Source organism: Lemur catta, chromosome 2 (genome assembly GCF_020740605.2).
Source record: "Lemur catta isolate mLemCat1 chromosome 2, mLemCat1.pri, whole genome shotgun sequence".
NCBI classification, from domain to species: Eukaryota; Metazoa; Chordata; class Mammalia; order Primates; family Lemuridae; genus Lemur; species Lemur catta.
The window spans coordinates 1,527,400-1,553,906 of record NC_059129.1 but is presented as its reverse complement, the minus strand read 5'-3'; the positions used below and the strand labels follow the sequence as shown (position 1 = coordinate 1,553,906).

Genomic DNA, 26,507 nt, shown 5'->3' with positions numbered 1-26,507 from the left:
ATGGTGGCGCATGCCTGTAGTCCCAGCTACTCGGGAGGCTGAGGCAGGAGGATCATTCGAGCCCAGGAGTTTGAGGTTGCTGTGAACTAGGTGATGCCCTGGCACTCTAGCCTGGGCAACAGAGTGAGACTCTGTCTCAAAAAAAAAAAAAAAGAAATTAAACACACTGGAAAATAATTTGGCTCTTTTTTTTCTTTTTAAACTGCTTTATTAATTTCATAGTATGAAAAGAATTTTTTTTTCCTAAAATGAGTGCAGTTGAAAATATTCAATTAGAAACTGATAAGTGGAAACACTAAAAGGTTTGCGGAAGAAGTAAACCACAAAAATACAATCTTGTAAAGCAGCGGCCACAATAGTAACCTCAGGGGAAATCTTAGGGTTCCAAGTCCCCGTGACTATGGGCGTGAGAGGGAGTCTCCGAGGCTCCTGGCCTTTCTCTTGCTTTCCGCCGCCTCCGCCCAACAGACCTCCCCACATCTCCGGCTTCAGCAATAGCCTGTTAGGTGCATCCCCTGCCCTCCCCGACACTTCCTCCAGCGGCTGGCCTCCCCCCCCCACCCCCCCCCCCCCGATGGGCAGGACTCCCCTCCGTTTGCCGGGGCCGCTCCCCTCCTTCCTGCTCCCGCGGGCATCTCGGACAGTGATGGGGGACCCCGTCACTCAAGAAACTCGGGTTTCTTTTCAAACCCAACGTGCACTTACAGGGGACAGGAGGGGATGGGTAAATTCACACCGAAAGGGTTCAATGTGCACTATCTGGGTGATTGGGCACACTTATAACTTTGACTCAAAGTGTACAAAAGTACTTCATGTAACCAAAACATTTGTGCTCCAGTAATATTCTTAAATAAAAAATAAATAATTTTTTAGAAAAACACACGTTTACCATATAACCCAACAATTGCACTTTTGGGCATTTATTCCAGAGAAATAACAACTTACGTTCACTCAGGCAAAAACCTGTCCGTAAGTGTTGCAGCGGCTCTATTTGTAATCACCAAAAACTGGAAGCAACACAGATGCCCCTGCGGGGGTGAACTGCTAAACCAACTGTAGCACTGCGTCCACACCATGGAATACTCAGCAATAAAAGGAACAAAGTCTCGATACCTACGACAGCCGGGCGCCTGGCCCACGCCGGTAGTCCCAGCACTCTGGGAGGCTGAGGCAGGAGGATCACTTGAGCCCAGGAGTCTGAGGTTGCTGTGAGCGAGGCTGACGCCACGGCACTCACTCTAGCCCGGGCAACAGAACAGGGCTCTGTCTCAAAAAAAAAAAAGATACACACCACAACTTGGATGGACTGCAAGGGAATCATGTCGAGTGAACAGAGGTAATCTCAAAAGGTCACATACTGTATGACTCTGCTTATATAATGTTCTTGAAATAATCCAATTATAGAGACGGAGGGCAGGTCAGTGGTTGCCGGGATTGGGACAAGGTGCGGCCATGACAGGGCAGCAGTCCGAGCTGGGTGGCGGCGGAACAGTTCTGTACCTCAAATGTGGTGGTGGTTACGTGAGCTATGCAGTTGACAAAATTGCACAGACCCACAGACACACGTGCAGGCACACACAGGGCTCCGTAAAACCCACGAAACCTTAGTAAGCTCCGTGGACCGCACCAGGGTCCGTCCCGCTTCCGAGGGTGCACGACAGCCGCACTTTCGGTCCCACTGCAGAAGCTGGGTGAGGGGGCACAGGCTCAGGGTGGCTTTTTTTTTCAATTTCGTATGAATCTATAATTATTTCCAAATAAAAAGTGTGGAAAAAAGGAATTAAACATTTGTAAAACAATACCAAAAATAACAGGAGGGAAAGGACAAGAATATCGTGGGGATGACCCTGGGGTCACGAAAGGCCCCCAGACTGTGAAGAGTCACACCATGCGGATAAGGTTTACAACTATGGCATCAAAATTTAAAACTTCCATATAACAGAGGGTGACAGAAACAAGTGACAAACCAGCACGAGATAAATGCAATCTTTAAAAACGTAAAATACCCAGAATTATATGTAAGTCCTACCAATCAACAAAAGACAAAAAACAGAGAAATGAATAAAGGATATGAAACAAAACTCACAGATGAAACAAAAATGACTAGTAAACACAAGCTACATAGGCACATGTGTAATCTGGAACGAAATTTAAAAACAATAATAGCAGCTGATCACATTTCGTTCGTTTTACGAGCAAGGACAGTGACACCTGGCAGGGCTAAGCAACCCGCCATGGGGCAGGGAGGCAGGATTTGCACCCCCGCCTCTGGGCCCCGGAGCTTCTGTTCTAACCATTGCACCACACTGCCTCTCTGCAGGCAAGAACAGCCAGAGACTGTCACCTCTCAGGCTGGCAAAGGCTACAAAGTCTGACAACACCAAGAGTTGGCGAGGACATGGCCCCGGGAGCTCACATAGGCTAACGTGGGAATGCAAACACGTGCAGTATGTCTCTTCAAAATAAAAGGGCTCCAGCCACGTGTGGTGGCTCACACCTGTAGTCTTGGCTTTGGAATGCCAAAGCAGGAGGATCACTTGAGGCCAGGAGTTTGAGACCAATCTGAGCAACACAGCAAGACCCCGTCTCTACAAAAAATTTTAAAAATTAGCCAGGCATAGTGGCGCCGGCCCATAGTCCTGGCTACTCAGGAGGTTGAGGCAGGAGGATTGCTTGAGCCCAGGAATTTGAGGCTTCAGTGAGCTGTGATGATGCCACTGCCCTCTAGCCTGGACGACAGAACAAGACTCTGTCTCTAAGAAAATAAAAGGGCTCTGAGCCCTTGACAACCATGATCCTTTCAGAAGCCCTAGAGAAACACTGGCCCTGAGCAAACTATCTGCAGTGAGGAGCAAGATGCTGCAGATACCAGTGTCCGTCATTGGGAGGCGCTAAACGAGATTTGGTAGAGAGGAGGAAAAAGGATTGAGCCACATCTGTATGTGCCAAAGTGGACACATGTCAAAAACACATTGAAGGGAAAAGACCAAGCGGTAGAGAACATGTGCAGAGTGGTATGCAGATATAAACAGGAAATGACACACTTCCTATGGCTGCACACACCACGTTAAAGCATGTCGAAAAGGCAGGTTTCACGGTGCCTTGAACAGTTTGACATAGATCCAAACGTTACCATATGACCCAGCAACTCCACTCCCAGCTACATGCCCGAGAGAATTGAAGGTGAAGCCAAACAGATACTCGTGCACCAATGTTCACAGCAGCCTGAAGATGGAAACAACCGTGTCCATCAACAGATGAACAGACAAAACATGGTCCATGCACACAATGGAATATTATTCCAACACACGGAGCAACGAAGCACTGACATATGTCATAATGTGATGCTGGGTAAACAAAGCCAGGCACAAAAGGACAAATGACGTATGATTCCACTTATGTGGAATATCTAGAACTGGCAAAGTCATAGAGCTAGAATGCAGATTGGAGGTTACCAGGGACTGTGGGCAGGGCAATGGAAGTCACTGTTTAATGGGCACAGAGTCTCTGCTAAGGTGATGAATAAGCTTTGGAAATAGTGGTGACGGTCGCACAACATCGGGAGTATAATTAATGCCACTGAACTGTACACTTTCAGAGAGAAAGAGAAAGATACATACAAAGATAAACACAAATATACATATATGGCAACGACAGGCCAAACTCCTGGGGAGGAGGATTGTGGAGGGAAGGTGTGGGAGTCCGCTTTTCATGAGGACTCTGTATCTGTGGGGTCCTCTCACTATCACGAGAAAGGGTACACGAGCTGGGAGTCTCTCCAGCATGTCAGACAGCCTGCTCTGAGTGGCAGAGCTTTTGCCCAGACCGGTGTGATATGTGGTGGGGCCCCCAGAACCTGGGGTGGGGGTCAGCTTGGCCTCCACCTCCCAGCACCCTCCTGGGTTCTGGGCCCCGGTGCCCGTTGGACCCCGGCCCCAGGGCAGAGGCAGAAATGATTCCAGGAGTGCCCAGGTCACGGTCAACTTGTTTACAGTCTTTATTGTAAAGAAGTTGCAGTGGGAACATGGGACACTGAAAATACACAATCACCGATTGTTCTTTCAGAATAGGGAGGGAGAGATCTATATATACAAAAATTGTAAACATGTTCACTTAAATATCCACACAGAATTGGTCTATGCTACAATATACAGGGCTGTCTCTCAACTGCAACTCCAGAGAGAGGCATCTGTCTTAAGATGAAATGCGGCGACCGTGTTTGGTATCGACCTAATGTGAAAAGCAGCTTGAGCGATGCATGAGCAGTCAGCTATGCAGAGGGACCCCCACCTGGGGCTGGGCCGTAAAACAGGGTGCAGGGTGGGGAGGGAGGGGCCGGTCCAGGATGCCAGGTAAAGGGAACAGCACAGAATGGACGTGTCCGGGGCACAGCGGGCAGATGGAATCTCTCAGCCTCTCTCCTGGCGAGGGGCTTGTCTTGCCTGGCACCCAGGTGTCCTATTCCCTCCTTGGGCAAGGTCTCACCAAACGGCTGGGACAGGGCTGGCGCCCAGGCCCACAGCTATCTTGTGCCTTCCTGACCAGAACCATCAACACCGGGGCCTGGGCAAAGGCAGGTAGGGGCTGGGGCTGGGCCACAGACAGAGGAGCGGCTTGTGGGGCACTATGAGGTGGAACCTGAAGACTTAACCACAATCACAACATCGACACGGCCAGGTTGCTCTACCGAGCCTGCGAGAGGAAATGGTGGGAGGGTCTGGACGGGACAAACCATCATGACAGGAGCAAGGACAGTCACTACCCACAGGGACATGGGACGGGGAACACTAGCCAGGATCCCCAGCCATGGTAGGGGGTGTCCTTGTACCGGGTCCTGGGCAGTCCCTGCACCTGGTTGTGGGGCCAGTTGGACCCTTGACCCCAGAGTGCACAGGTGAGCCCGAGGTTGTCTGGCCCCTGAGGGGAACGCCTCCCCCAGGTCAGTACGCTCCAGCTAGTGGACACATGCCCTGGGCTGTGCTGTCCCCTCCTGAGGACCTCAGGCCTGGGGCCAGGTGCTGAGTGGACTGAGGGGACTTGCAGGGGGATGGCCCAGGCACTCTAGGGACTAGGTCCTCTTGGCCCCGGACAGCCCACAGTAGCCACGCCCTCTGTCCCTGGTGCAGGACTGGAAGGACCCAAGGGAGGCCCCAGGAGGCCCTGGGGGCTGCGTTGGTGGAGCGGCCTTCAGGCCCTGGTCTGGGCCTGCCAGCCACTAGTAGGCGGGCACCTGGTACCCTTTGGGGCTGGTGTCCAAGGTCTCGGTGAAGGGCGGGCTCTGGTAGGTCTCCGTGCCCTCCACGCCACTGCCCACTGGGTAGCCGGGGTAGGCCTGGCCCGCCCCGGCGCTCAGCTGTTCGGTGGCGAAGAGTGACATGTCGGTGCCCAGGCGGAACCGCTGCAGGGCCTTCACGGTGAGCGCCACCTGGGCGGGGACCCGCGGTCAGCCAGGGCCGACTGCGCCCCGCCCCCCGGCCCGCCCGCCGCCCCCCGCCCGCGGCCGCGCACTCACCCAGCTGAGGACCGAGAAGAAGCTGAAGGCTATGACTGCCCGCGCCGCGTCCCCCGCCTGCGCCGTGCCGGGCCCGGGCGCCGTGCGCTGCCACTGGTTGGCGAGGAAGCAGAAGCCCACGAACCACAGGAAGGACCAGAGCCCTGGAGGCGGCGGGCGCGGGTCGGGCGGCGCTCCACGCGGGCAACCCGCGTGGCCTCCCCGAACCGCACGGGGCGTCGGGCCGCGCCACCCCTCTCCGCCCCCAGACGCGCAGGTGCAGCCCGAGGGGCCCCGCCCCGCGCACCTGAGAAAGCCCCGCCCCCGCCCGCCCCGTGCACCCGAGAAAGCCCCGCCCCCAGCCCGCCCCGTGCACCCGAGAAAGCCCCGCCCCCAGCCCGCCCCGCGCACCGGGGAAAGCCCCGCCCCCGCCCGCCCGAAGCACCTGAGAAAGCCCCGCCCCCGCCCGCCCCGCGCACCCGAGAAAGCCCCGCCCCCGCCCGCCCCGCGCACCCGAGAAAGCCCCGCCCCCGCACGCCCCGCGCACCCCAGAAAGCCCCGCCCCCGCCCGCCCCGCGCACCTGAGAAAGCCCCGCCCCCGCCCGCCCCGCGCACCCCAGAAAGCCCCGCCCCCGCCCGCCCCGCCCGCCCGAGAAAGCCCCGCCCCCGCCCGCCCCGCGCACCTGAGAAAGCCCCGCCCGCGGAAGCGCCGCCCCACGCACCTGAGAAGCCCAGGTCGAGCAGCACGGCGCGCCGGCGGTCGCGGACGCTGCTGATCTGCTGGAAACGCACGTCGAGCAGCAGGAAGGCGGCGCAGGCCAGGAAGGCCCCCAGGCCGAGCGCGACGCCGAAGCGGCAGGCGCCCGCGTTCCCGTTGAAGACGCAGCGCAGCTCGGGGCCGCTGTCGGCGTTCACGTAGCCCTCGTTGATTATGGGCCCGAAGACGGCAATGGAGAACACCTGCGGCGGCGGGCGGCGCTCAGCGCCCGCGGGGTCCCTCTGCCCGCCCAGACCCCAGGCCTCCGTCCCCCACCCCGAGCGCCCCATCCCGGGCCGGTCCCGGCGGCACCCGCCCCTCTCTGGGTGGAGGCTCTGCGTGCAACCCCTCCTTCCCCACCCCTCGCGTATTTAGCAGCTATGACAACATGAACCGTTCACTGAGCATCTACTATGCCCAGGCCCTGAGCTAAAACCACTACGTTTGCTCAGTGAACTCTCCAAAAGCCCCACGCGGCCGCCATTGTTCTTGTCTCCTTTATAAATGGAGAAATTGGGGCTTCAACAGGTGAAGCGACCTGTCCAGCATCGCGTGGTTGATAGCCGAGGCCAAGATTCAACCAGGTCCTTCAAACCGCGTGGGGCCCCTGGGGTCCCCCCCGAGCCACTGGGGAGTGTGGAACAGGGGCCCTCGCCTGGATCGGTGACTCCCAGGCTGGAGCCGGAGGGGCAGGGGGAGGTGGCAGCCGGGGTGCCGCGGGAACAGGTACCAGAGCTGTTGCCAGGCCCCGTGCAGCCCGCCCGTCTTCTAGCCAAATGGGGCAAGGGCACAGCTCATGGAGTGCTGGGATGGAGAAATGTCCCCGCGGCTTCCCGCACTTGGTGGACACCCGAGGGATGATGACCCCCGCGTGACCGTGTTTAACTACTAATGTCGCCCTAAGTGTTTGGGCTCAAACAAGACACCGTGGACCTCGGGGTTCAGTCACACCTCAGTGCCGCTGCTCACCAGTTCTGGCGGGCAGGTATGAGGTGGACCACGGTCATTTTAGCCAGACGCTGCTCTTTCAGCTCTGGGCAGCCCTCTGTTGCCAAGAAAAGACCTCCAGTCTCAACTTCTTCCTTTCGCTCTTTTCCCGACCCAGCTCCGAGATACAACAGTCAGGGGGAGCCGGGGCATGGGCATGGCCCCCAACAGTGGGCCCCAGTCTGGACCTGAGCTAGGACCAGAAGGCAGGGCTCCTGCTTCACTCCCCGGGGAAGGCGGAGGCCCTCTGCCCCACCCTGGCGCGGTCTCCTCAAAGACCGGCCTGGGGGTGCGGCCGGCGCTAGCTGGAGCGGCTGGACAAACCGAGAACTCAGCCCCCGTCCCGGGTGGGAAGGAGGCGCAAGGCCCCGGTCCTAGGGAAGCCCCTGGACCTGCCCCTCCGCCACCTCCAGGAAGCCTCCCCCAGCCCCAGCCCCTCCTCCCTCAACTCACAGCCGGACGGGGGGCGGGGGAAGGACCAGTTCCTTCCGGAGCCTGGAGGGCGTGTGCGGGGAAGGGGCGAGGCTCCGCACGATCCCTCTTGGCTGCCTGTGGCCCCCTCCTCGTGCCCCTCCGCGAATCCGGTCCCCACCCGGCGCCCGCTTCCAGGTCATGCGAGCAGGAAAAGCGGAGCGAGGGCTGAGGAGGGGGCTTGAAATTAGCTCTGAAGAGGAATTAGGGGGTAGGGGGCGACTGGCGGTGACCTCTCAAGGTCCCTCTCCTTGGCCGCGGGTCTCTCCCCCGCCCAAAGGTGGGCGCGCCCGGCCGGGTGACGTCACCCCAACCTGCGGCCGGCGGGGGAGGGGCCGGCGAGGATGAGGAGGAGGTTGGGGGCGAGGGGCAGGGGGCGGGAGGGCACGAGGGCCGCGGGGCGAGGCGGGGTCCGGAGCCGCAGCCGGGGCCTGGGCAGGGGCCACTCACCCAGGACGCGACCCGCAGCAGGGTCTGGGGCCGCCGCGCGAAGCTCACGGGGTCCAGGGCGGCCCCCGCGCGGCCCGCGCCGAACGAGGCACCCTCCATGGCCGGCCCGGGCGGGACGCGCGCCCCAGCGCCCTGTGTCCGTCTGTCCGTCCGGCCGGCCCCGCCCGAGGCCGCCCGGGTCCGCTGCTGCTGCTGCGGGTGGTAAGGATGCTGCAGCTGCCGCCGCCGCGTCCCGGGAGCGCGCGCCGGCCGCGGCGGGGGCGCGCGGGGCGGGGCCGAGCCGGCGCCCCCCCGCCGGGTCCACGCGCGCGGGCCGGAGCCCTCCTCTCCCTCCGCCCCGCCCACCTCCGTCCCCCGCCCGCACCTGCGTGATCCGGTCCGAGACCACCCTCCCGACCTGCCGCCGGGCCTCCAGGGTAAAGCGGGCAGGGACTGGGCTCAAACTCCGCTGCAGCCTGGAGGATGGACAGGACGTGACTGCGCTCCTCTGAGCAGGGCCCTGCCCTCCCGGGAGCCAGGGCCTGGCTGCCTTGTGCCCCTGCGGGGACCCCGGGTACCTTCCCTTGCGCTCCTTTCAGGCCGGCCTGGCAGGAGTTCAGGTGACTCCTGTGTTTGTCTAGAGCACTGAGAAAAGTTTCCCTTTATCGAGCATTTATAGTGCCAGGTGCTTTCCTGCGGGGAGGGAGGGACTGTTGGTTCAACATCTCACAGCTTCTAAGCCCCCATTTTTCAGATAGGCAAATAAGCAGGTCACTTGAGTTCCTTGATCACAGAAAGTGAAGAGCTGGAATTCGAACCCAGGTCCCTGCTGTACCAACCCTGTGGACAGATGGTGGCGGCTGCCCCAGCTGGGCACAGGGGCAGGGCAGGTGCTGCCCACTGTATTTCGTCCAGTCCATTACACTGTGCGTCCAGTCCCGTCTCCTCTGTGTCACCATCTCCCCCTTTCACTTGATCATTCACATCAGCACCCAAAATGCTGCACTTCTGCCAGAAGAAACCCAAATACCCTTCGCAACCCCACTCCCCGTCCAGCTGCGGCACATGCTGCTCCCTTCAGCAGCAAACTCCATGTGGACACTCTGCTCCCACTACCTCTCTCCCCACCCCTCTGAAACCCAGGGTGACCAAGCTCCCACCACTCCACCCAAATGCACGGTTGCCAGTGACCTCCACTCCCAGTCCCATGGGCAAGTTTCAGATGCTGCCATTCCCTCCCTCCAGGATACAATTCCAAGGTCATTCTTGGGTCCCTCTTCTTGCCCACTTTGTGACCTGCAAGCCTTAGGGGCCCAAGGTACGATTCTGGGGTCTCCTCCCTCTAAGTTGGTTCCTTTGGTCTGTGTCGGCCCTGGAGTGCCAGCTCCAGCCAGAACCTTCCCTGGCACTGGAGCTCCACTTGCCTTGGGCTGGATGGCCTGGAAAACGGCCTGAGGCAAAGTGAAGTTTTATTGGGAGGTGAAGTGGGGAAGACAGGGAAAAAGGAAAGCAAGGCAGGGAGGAGGGCAGCAGACACAGCAGGGTGACACTACTGACCACAGCATCGCTGGAGAGCCTGGGTGCTTCCTGGTGCACTTGCAGAAGGCCAGAGAGAAGCCTGTGCCTGGGGGAGGGAGGAGGAGCAACTTCTCATTTATGCTACCTGGCCCCCTGGGCAGCCCCTGCAGAAGCCAGCACCCCACGGGGCCAGTCAGGTAGAGGTACCTGCAGCTCCCTCTGCATGAGGCATCCAAGGTCAACTTGTTCCCAGGGAAAGGCTGAGACACCTGCAGGATAGAGGTGCCCAGAGCTTTATGACCACAGGCCTGGAACACACATTGTGGCTGGGCTGTTCTGGCTGGGAGCCAAGGCCTAGAGGCAGGTGGAACTGAGCAGATCTGGGAAAGCCCAAAAGCTGGGTTCAGGTTACCCCTAAACCTGCTGCACTGTCTTCTCCATCTCACTGATGCACAGAGCGACTCCCAGTCTCCTCTGGCTCCTTTCTCAACCTGGGGATTCTCTGGTTCTGTCTTCAAGGGATCCAGCATCCTCTCCCCCGGGGCGAGCCTCCCTCTCAGCTGGCACACGGGTGACTGCCCTGGCTTCCTAACCTTCACCTGCTTCATCCCAGCTCAGCAGCCAGAAGGGCTTTCCCAAAGTCACATCACTCCCTGCCATACCTGGCTTCAAACGCTCCAAGAGCTTGGAGTTAAAGCAATGTCTTTGCTGGCTGGGGCCTTGCAGACCTTGTGCCATCACCTCTCCTTGTCTCTCTGACCTCCAGCAGCTACTCTGGCCCCCGGTGCCCCAGCCCATCAGCTGCCTTACTGTTGCCTGCTCCCACCTGGCGACCTCTCTCTCCTCCTAAGAAGCCAGAAGCCCAGAAAGGAAAGCACAGCTGAACACAGAAGGGCAGGAGCAGGCCCTGTCCCTTGCTGCAAGCCCCAGCACAAAGCACACTGAAACCAGGTCCTTGGTCACTTCTCCAGTGTTTTATTTTGGCCTCAAACTCTGAGGAGGCTGCCCCCATGAAGCCTCTGTTGACAGGGCTGGCACAGCTATGGAAGGCCCTGTGCCGGGCAGGGAGTGGGCAGCATGGTTGGTGGACCCTCAAGGAAGAACCCTGTCTGGGCTTCCCTGAAAGGACTGAGCGGAGTGGAGACCTCAGCGCCCAGGCCTCATTCCTGAAGTGGACGGCACAGAGCCACTGGGGCCACAGGCACTGCAGGTGTCCCCACTGTAGGCATGGGAAGGCAATGGCCTGGCCTCAAGGGGCAGGCATAGGGAAGCCCAGCCAGGTCTGCTATCTTCTTGTGTGAGGAACTTGGTGTCAGGGTGTGGGCTGAGCAGAAGGCTGCACCCTGGATGCTAAGGAGCATCCCAGGCTGCTCCCACCTCCCTCACCTGCAGTCCCGCGGGGCTGGGGCTGAGGAGGAGGCCAGCAGGGGGCCTGCAGTGTGCAGTGGGCACCTCCACTTCTACCCCAAACCTGAGAGGGGCGGGACCCCATGGGCAGTGTGCTGGTGGCCACCCAACTGAGATATGACAGGCTCTGGCTCTGTTCACTTTAATGAGTGCCCTGCTCCTGTCCAGCCAGGCCACCCCATGGGCCCTGGCTGGCTGCCCCACAGGCTCTGGCTGCCACTCTCTAGTCACAGGAGCCGTCCTTCCAGCCGTCTCGCCAGCGCTCATCCACTTTCGAGCAGTCGAAGTCAGGCTTGCCCAGCTTGCGGTTCACCTCATTGTGCAGGCGGCACAGCCACTGGGAGAAGCATTCCCGAGTGCGGGTGTCTGGCTGGTTCCTGCATATCCTGCGTGGGGGGAGCACAGGAAGGACAGGAGGAGGCAGTGGCTCCACTGTCTCTGCCAGCTCCTTGCCTGCTCCTGAGGGAGAAGAGCTGGGGCACCGAGAAGTGCCCTCATGCTCCGAGGGATAGGAATTCCTAGAACAGGGCTGACCCTGCAGCTTCCCAGGTGTGCTTGACTCCCAAGACTGCTCAAACACCCACTTGGGGAGGTTGGCAAACCCTGACAAAGGCCCAGGGCAAGACATTAAAGCATAGACCTGGCAACTTTACAACTTTATAACAATCAGGAAGCCTCATCCCAGTGTCCCTGGCCCCAGGCAGGGAGTAGAAGGGGTGGGGCTGGGCACAACCGCAGAACTGGAAACTAGACTTGTTTCTTAGCACCTGAGGCCCTGGAGCAACAGACGTCATTCTAACTACGCAGGCAGCTCTGTCTGTCCCACGTATCCAGCCTAGAAACACCTGTAACGGCCAGGCCCAGCTCTTGGGTGCCTCAATGAAGGAAAGCTGGCTTTGAGGGGCAAAAGCAGTGGGTTCCCAAGGTCTTACAACCAGCAGTTCTGCTCCAGAAGTCAGGCAAAGTGTTCTCCCTAACTTGCTTGGAGCCTCCATCAGTGCTAAACAAGGGAGGGAAGCCCTTCCTGGGAGCCTGTGGCTATAGAACACAGCGATGCCCAGCAGCAGATCCAGGCAGTGTGGTCTTTGAGGAGAAAGGAGAAAGCTCAAATAACCCCCGATCCCCACCCTATTGGTGGTCCTTGCTCCTCAGCAACCCTCTGCCACTATTTCTCTAGGCTCCCTTCTATGACATCAGCCAAAGGCCCCAGGCCCAGGCTCCAGGTGCAATGGTCTGTTGCCTGCAGAAACAGCTTACCTCTCCCTTAGGTCTTCAGCACATTCCTCACATGGGTAGAACTTGGAAAATAAATGTATGAATTGGGCCATGTCTTGCTGCTGTTCTGGGGTGGGCAGGTCGGGATAGTAGGCGGCCAGGGTGTGGAGAAGAGCCCAGCTGTTGCGGCCCAGTTCCTCTCGATCCTGTGGACAATCCTCCCTAAACTGTCTGTCCCGCTGTAGAAGTAGGCCGACTAAGGGTCAGTTCGTTCTCCCCCAACACAAACCCCACAAAATTCCCTCTTTTTACGCCCCGGCCCGTGACCCACGGACTCCGGAACGAAGTCCAGCTCACGCAGGGCTGAAAGACGAAAGGCCAGGCCTACGGGGGGGGTGGGGCGGGGAGCGGGGGCAAGGTTTAGGGATAGCCAATCTGGCGGCCTAAGCCCTTGGGAGGTCTGCCCGGGGCACCTGAGGACAAGGAGTAGGGGTTGAGGGCTGGGGCTGGGGGGTCGGGAAGGGCATCTGAACCTTCTGCTGCGTCCGCATCCACGTCTTGAAGTCCACGCAGGCCCTGCAAGGCCGCCTCCGGGAGGCGTCCTCAGTGACCTGAGAATCGAGGGTCGGCGCCTGGGCTGGCGTCGGGGCCGAGGCGGCAGCGTCTCTCCGCCCCGCGCCCCGGCCCCGCGCGTCGGTCGCCAGGTCGTCCATCACCTCCGAGCGCGCGCCACCCGGCAAGAAGGAGAAGAGGTTTCCGGGGTAGAAGCGGCCCCGTTCGCCGGGCGCCGCCATCTTGCCCGCGCAATGTCTGCCGGGCCAGGTCGGCCTCCAGATGGGCCTCCAGGTCGGCCTCCAGGCCAGTGCGCGCGCTGCCGCCAGCGCGCGGCCACAGGAGCCGGGGACGCGCGCCGCGGGCGCGGAGGCCGGGCCCGAGCCGGGGCTGGGGGCGGGACTCGGGGCGGGGACCGGCTCGGGGGCGGGACCGGCGGCCGGGGCCCGGGCCCTGGTCGAGGCGGAGCCAGAGGCCGAGGAGCGGGCCGGGGCGGCGCCGGAGGCCCGGGCCGGGGCCAAGGACCCCGCGGGGGCGGGGGCGGGGGCGGGGGCGGGGGCGGGGCTGGGGAGCCGGGCCCTGCTCGCGCCCCTGGGCCTTGTGCCCCGGCCCGAGGCCGGCTTGCGTCGTCCGTGGCGGCGCTCTCGCTTCCTCCAGTAGAAGACCAACGTGTTATGGAAGCTGCGCCGCGGCCGCCTTGTGGACTCCGGCTGAGACCGAGGCGAAGTCCGTGTTGCGGCCCGCGCCGCCCCCATCGCTCCGCTCTGGCCGTCCGGCGTGCCGGCGGCCAGGCTCTGTGTCCTCAGCCGAGGGGCGTGCCCACCTGCTGGCTGCCCAGGGCCATGGCAACGGGCGCCTGGCAACGCGGGGCGGGGCGTGCCCTCAAGGAGAGATGTGTGCGCTAGGACCCTGCGCCCGCGGTTTGGCCCCGGCGCCCGGCGCCATGGCAACGGGGGCAACGCGGGGCGGGTCCGCGGCCGCAGGGGAGGCGGTGCGCGCCGGGGCTCCTGTAGCCCGGATGAGGGCGCGCCCACCGCGGGAGCCTCGGGGGCTGCTCTGCCTGCGTGCGCGCGCGTTCGCTCCGCAGTATGCGTGCACGCCTTGCCTGTCCTGGTCGCTGTCCCAGGCGCTGAGAACGGGGAACGAGACTCCGTTCCCCGATCGCCTCACTTCACTACCCAGTCAGTGGCCAAGACAAGCAAAGCCAGGAGTCACTGACAATCCTCTCTTGCCAGCTGTGGCGAAGCGCAGACGGGCGTGGCAAATCCGGAAGGCCTCCTTCAGGAGGCGACCCTTGGACAGGGGCCCGAAGGATGAGGAATCGGCCGAGGACTACTCTCAGGGCCAAGCCCAAGCTGGGAGAGTCCTGGCGTTTTGCAGAGGCAGAAAGCCCGTGGGCAGGACGTTCGGGAGGCTGGCGGGAGGGCAGGTCCAGAGCTGGGCAGGAGCCCACTGAGGATCTTGCCAGCTGCTGTGGGAACTGGGAGTTTCTCCTAAGGGCAGTGGGAAGGTGCTGGGCGGTTTTGGGCAAGGCTATCCCAAGCGGATCCCATTTCTGTTTTGCAAAGATCCCTCTGCCTGTAATATGGGGAGTGGCTTTCATAGGGGCAAGTGAGGAGCACAGGGATGGGGGGAGCTGTTGTGGCCGCAGGGGGAGAGAAGGGGTAGGGGCGAGGCAGAGGAAAAGTGGACGGGATCCAGGGCTGACAGGTGTGGAGCAGGGGGCTGTCGGTCAGAGTGGGAAGGGGGCCTCAATCCCTCTAGGTCCCTGCTTGTGAGTTGCTCCTCCTCTCCTCTGCCTTCCAGGGGAGCAGGGTCTGTCCCCGCTTCAACCCCACCAGGCCAGTTGGACCCTCGGCTGAGGTTGGGGAGAGGGTGACAGCTAAGCTGAAAGACACTCTGCAAATCAGGCCTATGACAGCAGGTGTTCATTGCCTGGGCCAGGACCAGGCAAAGCTTGAGGGCTTCAGAGAGAGCCGCTGGTGGACACACACACAAAGGCCCTTTATTGAGGCCAAGGCGGTTTTCTGGAGGGATGTCTCAGAGGCTGACCCCTCCTTGGGGGGGGGGGGTTGGGGTAGGGACAATCCCAACACAGAGCTGGTGGCCCCAGCACCAGGAAGAGCCAGTGTGTCAGGGTTGAATGTGGTTCTGGAAATTACTATAAGGAAGCAATCTGGAGAGGTAGGGCACCTGGGTGAGCCCTCTGTCCAGAGATTCCAGGGCCTGCGACCTCCCCCAGCAGATGGGAGAATGAGTCCCTCCTGACCACAGAGGTTGTGTTTGCAGAAAGTTGTGATAAATCATGAATTCAGAGGGGGCTCTCAAAACACTCCTAGTGACCGCCTCCCCAACCCCCCAAGCGCCAGTGACTGCAAGGATGGACTCTCTGCAGCCCTGCCCAAGTCTCCCCACCACAGGAGAACTCCTAGGGAGAGCCTGTGAGGTCTGTGCCCCACCCCAACCCCCAGCATGCACAAAAAAACTCACAGTAACTATCCATTTAATTCTTTTTTTTTTTTTTTTTGAGACAGAGTCTCACTTTGTTGCCCGGGCTAGAGTGAGTGCCGTGGCGTCAGCCTAGCTCACAGCAACCTCAAACTCCTGGGCTCGAGCAATCCTCCTGCCTCAGCCTCCTGAGCAGCTGGGACTACAGGCATGTACCACCATGCCCAGCTAATTTTTTCTATATATATATATTTTTAGCTGTCCATATACTTTCTATTTTTAGTAGAGACGGGGTTTCTCTCTTGCTCAGGCTGGTCTCGAGCCCCTGAGCTCAAACAATCCGCCTGCCTTGGCCTCCCAGAGAGTTAGGATTACAGGCGTGAGCCACCGCACCCAGTTGATATCCATTTAATTCTTATTTCCTCCTGTGTGACTTGGGGACATTAAGAGACCTTTCCTCCAATCTTAGGATTAAGGCAGACAAGGCACTTAAAGCCCTAGGCATTGAGTGCTTGGTTCCAGATGACAAGCCCCTCAGGCCAATTCAAAGACAGCTGTTGGGTGCACTGAGGCAGGAAATCCCAGCACCTTGCAGGGCCAGGAAAGCCCAGAGAGGTGGGCCAACAGACCGGAGGCAGTTTGGTGACCCCCCCTTCTCCCCCCTCTTCCCATGGCCAGACTCAATGGGGGGTGCCCAGGCAGCAGCCCCAGCCCCTCTACCACCCAGTCTTCAGGACAGCGTCTTGCACACCTCGAGGGCCGGCAGCTCATTCTTCCACCATCCCTGCCTTGGCCCCCCAAGCCCTGCGCTCCAACCCCCAGATCTTGGGTATGGGGGACAGCAAGGAACCTGCAAAGGACCCAGGGGTGGGCGGGGTAGCTCCACAGGGACCCACAGGCTTGGGGCATTGGCGGGGAATTCCACTCCAGCCAGTCTTCTGGGTGCCCGGGAGCCTCCTGGAGGGCAGAGAGGCGGAGCAGTCGTCAGTGGTCAGCCGTGCCCACACACTTCAGAGGCCCACAGCCCGGGAGGTCACAGCAATGGCAGGTCCCCGGCACCCCGTTTCAGTGCGCGCCGCAGCCCTGGTGCAGATTAAGCAGCTCCAGGTAAGACCTGGCTAGGTCCCCACCAGTAAGAAGGGGGAGGAAGAGGGGTCCTGAGTTGCCTCCAACCTTTCCTCCCGCAGACTTTCGCCTTCTCAGTGCACTGGTCAGACGGCAGCGACACTTTTGTGCGCAGAAGCTGGGACGAGTTCAGACAGCTCCAGGTAAGTGACCCTGGGCGACCCCAACGGTCTTGGCTCCCCCCAGCCGGCCAGCTGCCTCCCAGAGCACGACTCACCAGCGAGCTCCCCCTGAGGGCCTCCCTTCCTGCCCTCTCGGGCTTCCAGCTCCTAAGATCTGGGCCAGGGACCCTGCCCTCCCAAGGGAACCTGGTGGGCTCTCCAGGACTGATACCCGGGTTCATGCCCTCAGAAGACCCTGAAAGAGACCTTCCCGGTGGAGGCTGGCCTGCTGCGGAGATCGGACCGCATTCTCCCCAAGCTTCCCGGTCAGCCCAGCAGGGGCCCCACGAGGGGTGGGGAAGGCAGCGCCTTGTGGGGAGGGGGGCAGGGGGGCCTGGGCGTGGGGTTCCACAGTGTGCCTTTGTGGTACCCGAAGATGCACCGCTGTTGGCGCACGGGGGACGCACGGGCCGAGGCCTGGCCCGCCTGCGGCGGCTGGAGACCTATTCACGGACACTGCTGGTGACTGCAGAGCGTGTGGCGCAGAGCCCGGCCCTCACCAGCTTCTTTGCACCGCAACCCCTCGACCTGGAGCCCGAATTGCCACCGGGCAGGTGCCTGACCCACCCCCAACTCCAGGGCATTTGGAGGCTGGGTGGACTTGGGGATCCTGGCGAGCCCACCCACCCAACCTCTCCCATGTGCCGGCTGCCCTTCCCAGCCTGGTGATCCTGCCCGCCCCCGAGGAGCCCCTATCCCGCCCCGCCAGCAGCCTCGCCATCCACAGCCTGGAGACTCAGAGCCTGCGCTGCCTGCAGCCCTTCAGCACCCAGGACACGCGGGGCAGGTCTTTCCACGTGCAGGCCCAGGAAAGCCTGGACGTGCTGCTGCGACACCCCTCAGGTAGGGCCCTACTGGAATGGGGATTCGCCCTCTGACCCCCGGTCCTGAGTGGGCCTCAGGATCTGAGTCCCCTCCCACTTGCTGCGCACAGGCTGGTGGCTGGTGGAGAATGAGGACCAGCAGACAGCCTGGTTTCCAGCTCCCTACCTGGAGGAGGTGGCCCTAGGCCAGGGCCCAGACGGGGTGCCATCCATGGGGAGCAGCGGTATGACCCTCCCCTCCCCCACGCCCACCGCTATCGCTGGACTGTGTGGCAAGACTGGGCCAGAGAAAGCACCAGAGGGGAGGGCAGCGGTGACAGGGGCCCAGGAGCACATGCTTGGTCGTCATAGCTAGAGGGAGCCCCGAATGGGTTTAGAGTGGTCTCTCAGCACAGAGCCAAGCATATAGGGACAACCTGGAGAAAAGTGGGAGCCCTGGCCTCTGTGGTCCCACAGTGATCCCCAAACACCCCCGCCCAGGCCCCCAGTTCTGTGCTTCCCGCACCTACGAGAGCAGCCGCGCAGATGAACTGTCGGTGCCTGCGGGGGCGTGTGTGCATGTGCTGGAAACGTCCGACCTCGGCTGGTGGCTGTGCAGGTGTGGGAAATGGGGCTGGGGTGGGGAGCCTGGGAGGTGGGCGGGTCCCTAACCAAGCCCTGCCCCTCACAGGTATGGTGGCCGTACGGGACTCCTCCCCGCAGTGCTGCTGCAGCCGGAAGGGCTGGGCGCGCTCCTCCGTGGGCCCGGGTTCCGTGGTGGGGAGGACAGAGCTGGTGAGGCCCGCGGCTCCCCTGACGCCCCCCAGGCCAGGACCCCTGCCCCTACCGTGCCTACCCGACCCCAGCTGAGTGCCATCCAGAGCCGCTGCTGCACCATCACCCGCAGGGCACTGGGACGGCACCTAGGGCCCCAGGGCTCCCCTTGAGGACTGTGGAACCACGGGGCGGGGGCCTGCGCTGCGCACGCCACAACCCCTGTGGGCCAAGGATCGGCAGGATGACTGCCCCTGTCCTGACTGTCCCTGTCCGTGGCTGCACCATCCCCAGCACCGGGGTAGTCGCTGGCTAGGGGACGAGTTCCCATTTCCTCTGAGTAAAACTCTCTTAATGACCCAAACCCAGTCTCACTGTGCTGAGGGGCTGCCAGGCCAGGGTGCAGGGGTGGGCAGGCAGGGTGGAGACCGACAGGCCCCGATGCCCACAGTGGCTGGTCGAGGTTGCGGCCAGAGACCTGGGACCGGCGCCCATGCAGCCATGCGGAGCCGGGATAGAAAAGAACACCTTTATGTGTTTCGGAGGGCTGGGGGGCCGCAGGGAGAGCGGGCAGTTTCATGTTGTGCCACAGGAAGTCCAGGAAGGTGGCTGCCTGCAGTGTCCTGCTGAGCCGCTGAAAGTGCCGCTCTGGGGGAGCACAGAGGGAGGTCAGGGGGGTCCACACACCCACCAGGCAGCTCCCCCCTCTCAGGCCACGCCCACGCACCGGTGTAGGGCAGCAGGGCCTCCAGTGCCGCCCGCACACCCTCGTAGGCCAGCAGCTCCTCCGGGGCCTCGTGTCGAAGGAGCACACTCAGCACGGCCTGGGCTTCATGGCAGTGCCGTGAGTTGGTGTTCCATGTGACACAGAAGCGCAACAGGGCCTCTGTAGGCAAGACAGGTGGTCACCCTGCCTGCGGGGCTATTCCACCCTGACTGGCCCCTGCACACTGGGCCACCCCACCCTGCCCGGCCCCTGCCCGCCAGCCCTGGACCTTTCTGGTCTCGCCGCAGGCGGAGCACGGTGGCTTCCAGCTTCTCGCAGGCCTCAGGGTCCCTCCGGATGGCTGTGGGAGGAGGGAAGACTGAGCCCCAGAAAAGGGGTCCATGGTCCCAAGCCCACCCTCCCTGCCCCTGGGGCGGGGGGCGCTGACCCTGGATGACGGTCAGCACGGTATGGGGCCGGTCCAGGGAGATGGCCAGGCCCAGAGCGCGCAGGTACCGCTTCTCCTGGAGCAGGTTGTCCAGTTCTTGCTGCCTGGTGGGGCGGGGGGAGGAGAAGGCCACTGAGGACCCTGGCTGGGGGGCTAAAGGCAGCACCCCCGGCTCAGCGGGCCTGGGCCTGCGCACGCACTGGTGGTGATCACAGCCCCCAGCCTCAGTTTCTCACGGCACAAGCAGGGGTGATGCTGCACATCCCCTGACTGCGGACTTACCTGACCACCTGTTCCTCCTGCCTGGCCTGCTCCTCCGCCTGCTCTGCCTCGGTCACGTCCTGCGATCAGACTAGTGTCAGAGGGGCCCTCACACTGCCCCAGCCCCGCCCCACCCCTTGGGGCCCCCAACCTTCCAGAGGATGACACAGGAGTCGCTGGCGCCGGTGAGGGCACGGTCGTCCAGCCGGCTGCAGTGCAGGCCCCACACCTTGTCCTCATGGGCGTCCAGCGTGCGCACACACTCGTTGTTCTTGACGGTCCAGAGCTTCACAAGCCCATCAGAGCCACTGGGTGTGGGGTTGGAGAGGCTCAGTGCTGGGGCCGGTCCCCTACCCTGCCCTCGCACCTGCCTCGCCCCACCTCTCACCTGGACAGCAGCTGCGTGCCTCGGCTCACAAAGGCCACCTTCAGCACGGAAGCATCATGCCCCTCAAACGTCTGCAAGGTGGGGAAGGGGAGGGCGTGAGATGTCACCAGGGTGGGGGGGCTGGGCCTGGGGGACGTTGCTGACCTTGAGACAGCTGAAGTCCTGTAGTGCCCAAAGCTTGATGGTGCCATCAGCCGAGGCTGTGGCCAGCACTTGGTCCATGGGTGAGAACTGGATACACCAGAGGCCGCGGCGGTGGCCTGAGAAGACGCCCAGCAGCTGGCACTGAGGCAGGGCCCACAGCTTGGCCGTGCGGTCCTGCGAGCCTGTTGCCAGCAGCTTGTCATTGGGGGCAACAGCCACACTGTTGATGTCCTGGCGACGGGAGCAGGCAGCAGCTCAGACCCCCACCCAGCAAAGGCTCGGCCACCGCCCCAACCCCATGGCCACGTGTGGTCACCTTGTCATGGCAGCGCTGGGTGGTCTGGGCCTGCAGGAGGATGGGGCCACCATCTGGAGCTGTGCTCTTAGACAGCAGGGCTTCAGGAAGGGGCCACAGCTTCACGGTGCAGTCCTGGCTGCCAGTCACCAGGAAGGACTCCTTCAGCCTGTGGCCGACGGGGGGAAGAGGAGGCGCTGCCGAGCCCTGGCCAGCCCTGATCACCAGCGCACCACAGGTCTGGCCTGCCGGACCCCACTCCAGACCAGAGGGACTATCCCAGGATGCAGACTGGCCGTGCCACCCCCAAACACCCCAGGGGCCAAATCCCCTTCTGCACTATCCACCCCTGGCGCCCCCATACCCAGTGACTTGGCCCCAGCCCTAAACAGCCTTGTTTAGTGTGTCTCGACCCCAACACCCTCTGCCTCACCAAGGCTACTTCCCAGGAATCCCCCCGCATCCATGGTGCCAGGGGCTCCACCACCCTGTTTGCCGTTCTACATCCCTGCTCAAAGAGCACGTCAAAGCCACCACCACTGCCACTGCCTCCTCTGCTGCTCCCCTGAGCTGCAGCACCCACTGGCAGGCCTGGGCCTCTGCCACCTCTGACACTTCCGGGTCCAGCCCTGACCCGCTACCTAGAGCAGCAGATGGTGCCCACGCTGTGTGTGTGCCCGGAGCCCTGAGCCACACAGGCCACCTGGCCAGCCTTGTTCATCCTCCAGATACGGACACTCTGATCCTGGGGAGAGAGGCTGGGCTGTGGTCCTATTGCCTTGGCCTCCCCTCCTGGGGTGCCCATACCTCTATACCTCTCAGATGCCTCACCTTGGCACAGCTGGCAAAGAGCCACCCCTTCCGGAACACATCCAGGGCCAGGACGATGTCTGGGAAGAAGTGTCAGGCTGAGCGCTCCGAGACCAATCATCGCAGAGTTGGAGTGGGGGCAATAAACCCCTGGGCATGAGCTGGGCTCCACTCACCTGTGTGGCCGTGGAGGATCTGGCAGGACAACGTCTGTAGCTCAAACACTTTGAGGCAGGGGCTATTGGAGGCCACAACGACGTGGGAGTCCTCCGGCCCAAGGAACCGGACATCCAAGACCTCCTCACTGTAGCCCGCGAACTGTAGGGGCAGGAAGGTCAGCAGCCAGGACCTGGCTACGTGGAGGGCTGGTGCCCCCACCCCCAGGCTGAGCAGGGGAGGGGCTCACCTGTTTCTGCAGCCGCAGCGAGCGTGCCTCGTAGAGCAGCAGATTGTGGTCGGCGGTGACGCTGAGGAGCAGGCTGGCAGCGTGGGCCAGCGCGCAGTGGGTCAGCTCCCGCCCGGGGCCCGGCAGCCGAGGCTGCGTGTACACACACTGCCCAGAAGCCGCCTCCCACACGCGCAGCGTGCCTGTGTGGGGATGGGGCTGCTGAGACGCAGGTCCGTGGGCCTCGCCCGGCCCCTGCTGTCTGCTCGTGCCCCACCCCCACATACCTTGGTCACCAGCTGTCAGGAAGTGCAGGCCTGGAGACTTCACACCCAGCTCAGGTGCCGGTTCCTCTGGCAACAACACAGCAGCCTCCACACTCTGGGAATGAGCTGAGTCAAAGGCTGCGGCCATGTCCCCTCCCTGCCCAACTCTCTGGCCTTGACCCCCAGATGCCCCCACCTCAAACACTGGCACAGTCCTCGTGGCCTGGCGGCTGCAAAGATCCCAAACAATGCAGATCTTGTCACGGCCGGAGCTGCAGGGAAACAGCCACCTTAGGTCCAGAGTCTCAGCCTCGGCCTCCCCTTCCTACCAGGGTCTGCCACTGACCTGAGCATAGTGTGGCCGTCAGTACTGAAGGCCAGCGAAGTGACAGCACTGTAGTGCGCAGTCAGCACAGCTAGGCACGACCTGTCCTGCAGTGACCACATGCGGATGGCAGCATCCGCGGCTGAGGAGAAGAGCAGCAGGCGGGCAGGGTCCGGGTGGAAGGCCACCAGACTGCGGGGACAGGTGGGACAGGATGGGTGAGCTGTGCGCCCTGAGCGTGGTGCCTCTGCATGCCCACCTCCTGCTGCCCCCACTCACTGCACGACACCATGTGAGCCCCGAAAGTGGTGTGTCCCGTAGTGCTGCACAATGTCCCAGATGCGCACAGCCCCATCACAGCCACCTGCAGGAAAGCGTTTGAGGTGAGGGGCTGGTGTGCCCAAAGCCCCTGCCCCCGTGCCCTTCAGCCCATCCGCCCCACTGGGGGCCTACCTGTGGCCAGCAGTGTGGAGGTGGGGTCAAAGGCCATGGTGGCCACGGGGGCTGTGTGTATCGCTTTCCACAAGCGGGTAACACTGCCCTCTCGCCAGGCCCACTGAGCCAGCAGCAATGCCCGGCTGGCTGTCACCAGCACCTGGAGGAAGGTGCAATTCAGCTGACAGGTAGAGACATCCTCATCCACTCAAAGTGTAAGAGGGAAGCACCAGAACTTGTCTCCCATCCCTGCCCCACATACCTCATCATCGGGGCTGAGATCAAAGGCCGTGATGTCCTCCTGGTCCTCCTACAGAAAAGAGTGGGTGCCCAGAGCGCCGTGTGCACAGGCTGCTCCCCGCTGGTCCCCTCATACATACCCCCTCTGCCCTCACCTGCTCCAGGCTCCGCAGCACGGCCCCCGAGGCCACTTCCAGGACATTGACTCTGGTACCACAGACGCAGAAGAGGTGCTGGCCGGTCCGGTCCAGCTGGGCACAGAGGGATCTCAGCCAAGGTAACATTTGGCACCCCCTAGCTTCCAGCTGCCCTACCACCCTGCCTGCCCCGGCATGGTACCTGTGTTTTTCCGCCCTTGTAGAAAGGCTCAATCTTACGCTCAACAGCATAGCTGGAAAGAGAACAGGGGAGTGAGTGATCACCCACCTCCTTGGTCCTCAGTGCCTGGCCCTGTGCTGGGTGCTCTTCCAGAGGTAAACCTGATAGGCCCCTGCCCTTGAGGAGTTCCTGGGCACCAGCAGGGACCCAGGGAGAAAACTAGCAGAACTGTGAGTGGGTGCTGGTATCCCCAAGTGATGGAGAAGTTGTGACCCAGAACTGGCTGGTAACCCCCACAGTGCACCACGCAGAGGCAGTCCACCAGCCCAGTCTTCCAAAATTCCTTAATGAAGACCAGGCAGGACGCTAGGGGGTGCCCTGAGGGCAGCCAAGCCTGGGTAACAGCCTGGAGCACCACCCTCCTCAGCGTCTTCATCCCTGACATCCAGCACACCCACTCCCCACCCTGGCTGCTCACCTACACTCTCTTAGCCCTGCTGCCAGTTACATTCCTCACACTCCTCCCAGAAGGGCTTTTGCTAGCCTGTCCTGTGTTTTCCTTTATTCTCACATTGCAGCCCATTGCTCCAGGCCCAGCCTGGTGACAGGTTTTCTATTTTCTGCCTGCCTGTTCCCTGCAAGAGGCCTGGGCTTCTTTTCCATGCAATCCCAGAAGTCTGCCTGCCAGGATGAAACCAGCCCCTCATCCCCCTGCACCCAGCTGACCCTCCAACAGAGGTGCTGCAGGCACTGAGTCTTCCCTTTGCTAGTGCTTGTCACCACCTAAGACCCTCAACCACTGATGAAAATAACTTATCCCACGAAACTGCGCTCCCCAGGGTGGGGGCTGAGTCTGTTCCCACCCAGGCACTAAGCACTTAGCTGTTCAGGTCTCCCGGGCCACTGCGGACCAGCCCGGCCCATCTCCTCTCTTCCTGCTCCCCAGACAGGAAGACAACAGGTGACCCGCCCCCCAAGGCTACCCGCCATCCTTCGTCTCCCACCGCGCCCAGAAGGAGCCCCAAATTGTGCTCAGCCCTCCCCTTCCTCCCCCTCTGGGATTTCTCGCCCCACTCTACCCCCACAAGCCGGCTCTCTGTCTAACCGACGCTCGCTGCGCCCTGCCGGCCTGCCCGCGGGGTGCCGGCTTCCACGACCCGCGGGCCAGTCCGCACACAGCCCTCGCGCCCTCCGCAGACCCGAACGGGCGCCCGCGCCCACCCCACGGCCCGCGCTGCTCCGCGCGCGCCTCCGCTAGTCCGGCTGCTAACCCGGCTCAACTCGCCGGGCAGCGCCCGCATCCCAGCGCCCGGGCTCACTTGGCCTTGAAGCGGCTCGCTCCGGCTGCGGTCTCTGCCATGTCGCCGCCGCCGTCGCCGCTCCCGCGGAAGTCGGCTTGAACCACCACTGCCGCCACCGCGTGAGGCAGATCGGCGCGGAACTCCGCGCTGCGGCGCGCCGCGATGGCGTCACCGCGCGCGTTACTATGACGTCTCGACGCGGGGCGCTCGGCGCCATCTTTGCTGTGGGCAGTGGCTGCCGCGTCGGGAAGCGGAAGCTGGCAGAGGCGTTTCTGGTCTGGAAGGTGCGTGGGCATGTGGGCGTATGCTGGCGAAGGGGTGGGGTGGGCCGCGCGCAGTCTGGTCTCAATGGCAATTTAAAAAGGTTTTCGTAGAAAGTGTTTACTCGTGCCCTCAGCATTCTGGGATTTGGGGGCAACCGTGGTCAGCTGTTGTCAGTGAGTAGAGCGAGCCCTAAAGTAGGCCGTGTGTCGGGGCTCCCACTCTGGCATGATAAATAATGCAAGTAAATCAATAAATTGGATAATTTCAGAGTCACTCACATATTCATTGAGCACCTTCTGTGTGCAAGGCAGTGTTCTGGGCACCTGGGGGACACCAGAGAAGAAAACGAAAATCCCTGCCCTGGAGTAGCTCTTATTCTCAAGGGCTGGGGGGGTGGGGGCGAGGCAGGGGCAGGGGCAGCACAGGGAATGCCCTTAGTAGGTAAGTGCTGTGTGCCATGGAAAAACAGATTAGCAAGGGCTGAAGGGAGGGCAGGAGATGCAGTTCACCCAGGCTGAAGTGCAGTGGCAGGATCATAGTTTACCGCACCCTCAAAGTCCTGGGCTCAAGCAATCCTCCTGCCTCAGCCTCCACCATGCCGGGCTAGCCTTTTTATTTTTGTAAAAGCCGAAAGATTTATACGATCTGAAGAGAAACCAGAGCATAACCTTTTTATTTTTGTAGAGCGAGGTCTCCTTATGTTACTCAGGCTGGTCTTGAACTCTTGGCCTCAAGCAATCCTGTCCTCAGCCTCCCAAAGTGCTAGGATTAGTGCTGGGATTACAGCCAGGAGCCACGTCCCCAGCCAGGAGGTGCAATTTTTTTTTTCTTTGCCAAGGAAAAAAGAAACTTGGAAAGGATGTGCAATTTTTTTTTATTTTTTTTATTTTTATTTTTTTTTGAGACAGAGTCTCACTTTGTTGCCCGGGCTAGAGTGAGTGCCATGGCATCAGCCTCGTTCACAGCAACCTCAAACTCCTGGGCTTAAGCGATCCTACTGCCTCAGCCTCCCGAGTAGCTGGGACTACAGGCATGCGCCACTATGCCCGGCTAATTTTTTCTATATAGATTTTTAGTTGGCCATATAATTTCTTTCTATTTTTAGTAGAGACAGGGTCTCGCTCTTGCTCAGGCTGGTCTCGAACTCCTGACCTCGAGCAATCCACCCGCCTCGGCCTCCCAGAGTGCTAGGATTACAGGCGTGAGCCACTGCGCCTGGCCTAATTTTTTCTATATATATATTTTTTAGTTGTCCAGATAATTTTTAGTAGAGACAGGGTCTCGCTCAGGCTGGTCTCGAACTCCTGACCTCGAGCGATCCACCCGCCTCGGCCTCCCAGAGGGCTAGGATTACAGGCGTGAGCCACCGCGCCCGGCCAGGATGTGCAATTTTAAATGGAGTGGTGAAGGAGGCTTTATTGAGAATGTGACTCCTGAGCAAACACTTAAGTTGGAGGAAGCAGCCCAGGCTGAGGAACTGCCAGCACATAGGGGTGCCATGGGGGGCATTGGGGTACCCCACATTTAGAAGACACAACAAAGCGTATGTGGCTGCAGGGAGTGTGGAGAGAATGTAAGGGCAGAAGGTCAGAGAGAATGTGGTGCCTTGAGCCATTGTGAGAAGTGGCTTTTATTCTGAATTAAAGGTTTTGAGCTGTTTGTGCTGCTGGCTATGAAGCTAATAAAACAAACTGGTAGAAAGTAACCACGGAGACTGGGAGAGGAGGATCAGGGAAAACCTCTGCGAGGAGAGAGACATTTGAGTGGAAAGAAGAAAGTAGGC

At 61.1% G+C, this 26,507-nt stretch overlaps 4 protein-coding genes across 7 annotated transcripts; 1 reads left to right on the top strand and 3 right to left on the bottom strand.

The window, feature by feature from the left end:
* Nucleotides 1-4,660: 4,660 nt before the first annotated feature.
* Nucleotides 4,661-12,405, bottom strand: SYNGR3 (synaptogyrin 3). Its single transcript, XM_045541144.1, has 8 exons — nucleotides 12,318-12,405; nucleotides 9,861-9,922; nucleotides 9,693-9,759; nucleotides 8,521-8,611; nucleotides 8,157-8,348; nucleotides 6,214-6,451; nucleotides 5,513-5,655; nucleotides 4,661-5,425 (listed from the first exon to the last, which is right to left on the bottom strand). The coding sequence occupies exons 2-8, from the start codon at nucleotides 9,883-9,885 to the stop codon at nucleotides 5,216-5,218; spliced, it is 966 nt and encodes a 321-aa protein (XP_045397100.1). The 5' UTR covers nucleotides 9,886-9,922; nucleotides 12,318-12,405; the 3' UTR covers nucleotides 4,661-5,215.
* On the bottom strand, nucleotides 10,608-13,186 carry GFER (growth factor, augmenter of liver regeneration). Its single transcript, XM_045541143.1, has 3 exons — nucleotides 12,809-13,186; nucleotides 12,318-12,514; nucleotides 10,608-11,446 (listed from the first exon to the last, which is right to left on the bottom strand). Exons 1-3 carry the CDS (start codon nucleotides 13,067-13,069, stop codon nucleotides 11,284-11,286), a joined length of 621 nt encoding a protein of 206 aa, XP_045397099.1. The 5' UTR covers nucleotides 13,070-13,186; the 3' UTR covers nucleotides 10,608-11,283.
* Nucleotides 13,187-15,655: 2,469 nt separating this feature from the next.
* Nucleotides 15,656-18,502, top strand: NOXO1 (NADPH oxidase organizer 1). Of its 4 annotated transcripts, none has more exons than XM_045541140.1 (8): nucleotides 15,656-16,382; nucleotides 16,463-16,543; nucleotides 16,755-16,827; nucleotides 16,938-17,115; nucleotides 17,223-17,404; nucleotides 17,496-17,609; nucleotides 17,866-17,983; nucleotides 18,056-18,502. In XM_045541140.1, the coding sequence occupies exons 1-8, from the start codon at nucleotides 16,107-16,109 to the stop codon at nucleotides 18,309-18,311; spliced, it is 1,278 nt and encodes a 425-aa protein (XP_045397096.1). In that variant the 5' UTR covers nucleotides 15,656-16,106; the 3' UTR covers nucleotides 18,312-18,502. The 4 variants fall into 4 exon arrangements, with proteins under 4 accessions (XP_045397096.1, XP_045397097.1, XP_045397095.1 ...); XM_045541141.1 differs by having other exon boundaries at nucleotides 16,752-16,827; nucleotides 17,289-17,404; XM_045541139.1 differs by having other exon boundaries at nucleotides 16,752-16,827.
* A 7-nt stretch (nucleotides 18,503-18,509) lies between these two features.
* Nucleotides 18,510-24,614, bottom strand: TBL3 (transducin beta like 3). Its single transcript, XM_045540937.1, has 23 exons — nucleotides 24,479-24,614; nucleotides 23,181-23,232; nucleotides 22,997-23,092; nucleotides 22,864-22,911; nucleotides 22,620-22,761; nucleotides 22,446-22,530; nucleotides 22,188-22,358; nucleotides 22,038-22,113; nucleotides 21,863-21,956; nucleotides 21,597-21,778; nucleotides 21,367-21,508; nucleotides 21,212-21,270; nucleotides 21,022-21,125; nucleotides 20,402-20,549; nucleotides 20,086-20,316; nucleotides 19,942-20,012; nucleotides 19,705-19,861; nucleotides 19,575-19,633; nucleotides 19,293-19,396; nucleotides 19,134-19,205; nucleotides 18,866-19,024; nucleotides 18,588-18,786; nucleotides 18,510-18,525 (listed from the first exon to the last, which is right to left on the bottom strand). The coding sequence occupies exons 1-23, from the start codon at nucleotides 24,517-24,519 to the stop codon at nucleotides 18,510-18,512; spliced, it is 2,508 nt and encodes an 835-aa protein (XP_045396893.1). The 5' UTR covers nucleotides 24,520-24,614.
* Nucleotides 24,615-26,507: the final 1,893 nt, after the last annotated feature.

What these genes read in the sequence shown, in the direction of transcription:
- SYNGR3 (XM_045541144.1), bottom strand. Translation starts at nt 9,885, where the DNA reads ATGCCTCATGCAGAGGGAGCTGCAG. An exon ending in TCATGCAGAGGGAGCTGCAG is followed by an intron (nt 9,760 to 9,860) that starts GTACCTCTACCT and finishes TCCCTCCCCCAG; the next exon opens with GCACAGGCTTCTCTCTGGCC. An exon ending in TCTCGGACCGGATCACGCAG is followed by an intron (nt 8,349 to 8,520) that starts GTGCGGGCGGGG and finishes TACCACCCGCAG; the next exon opens with CAGCAGCAGCGGACCCGGGC.
- GFER (XM_045541143.1), bottom strand. Translation starts at nt 13,069, where the DNA reads ATGGCGGCGCCCGGCGAACGGGGCCGCTTCTACCCCGGAAACCTCTTC. An exon ending in GGATGCGGACGCAGCAGAAG is followed by an intron (nt 12,515 to 12,808) that starts GTTCAGATGCCC and finishes CTACTTCTACAG; the next exon opens with CGGGACAGACAGTTTAGGGA. An exon ending in GCTGAAGACCTAAGGGAGAG is followed by an intron (nt 11,447 to 12,317) that starts GTAAGCTGTTTC and finishes CCCCCCACGCAG; the next exon opens with GATATGCAGGAACCAGCCAG.
- NOXO1 (XM_045541139.1), top strand. Translation starts at nt 16,107, where the DNA reads ATGGGGGACAGCAAGGAACCTGCAAAGGACCCAGGGGTGGGCGGGGTA. An exon ending in ACGAGTTCAGACAGCTCCAG is followed by an intron (nt 16,544 to 16,751) that starts GTAAGTGACCCT and finishes TCATGCCCTCAG; the next exon opens with AAGACCCTGAAAGAGACCTT. An exon ending in GCTGCTGCGACACCCCTCAG is followed by an intron (nt 17,405 to 17,495) that starts GTAGGGCCCTAC and finishes TGCTGCGCACAG; the next exon opens with GCTGGTGGCTGGTGGAGAAT.
- TBL3 (XM_045540937.1), bottom strand. Translation starts at nt 24,519, where the DNA reads ATGGCAGAGACCGCAGCCGGAGCGAGCCGCTTCAAGGCCAA. An exon ending in GACGGCCACACTATGCTCAG is followed by an intron (nt 22,114 to 22,187) that starts GTCAGTGGCAGA and finishes GTTTCCCTGCAG; the next exon opens with CTCCGGCCGTGACAAGATCT. An exon ending in TCTTTGCCAGCTGTGCCAAG is followed by an intron (nt 21,126 to 21,211) that starts GTGAGGCATCTG and finishes CTCTCTCCCCAG; the next exon opens with GATCAGAGTGTCCGTATCTG.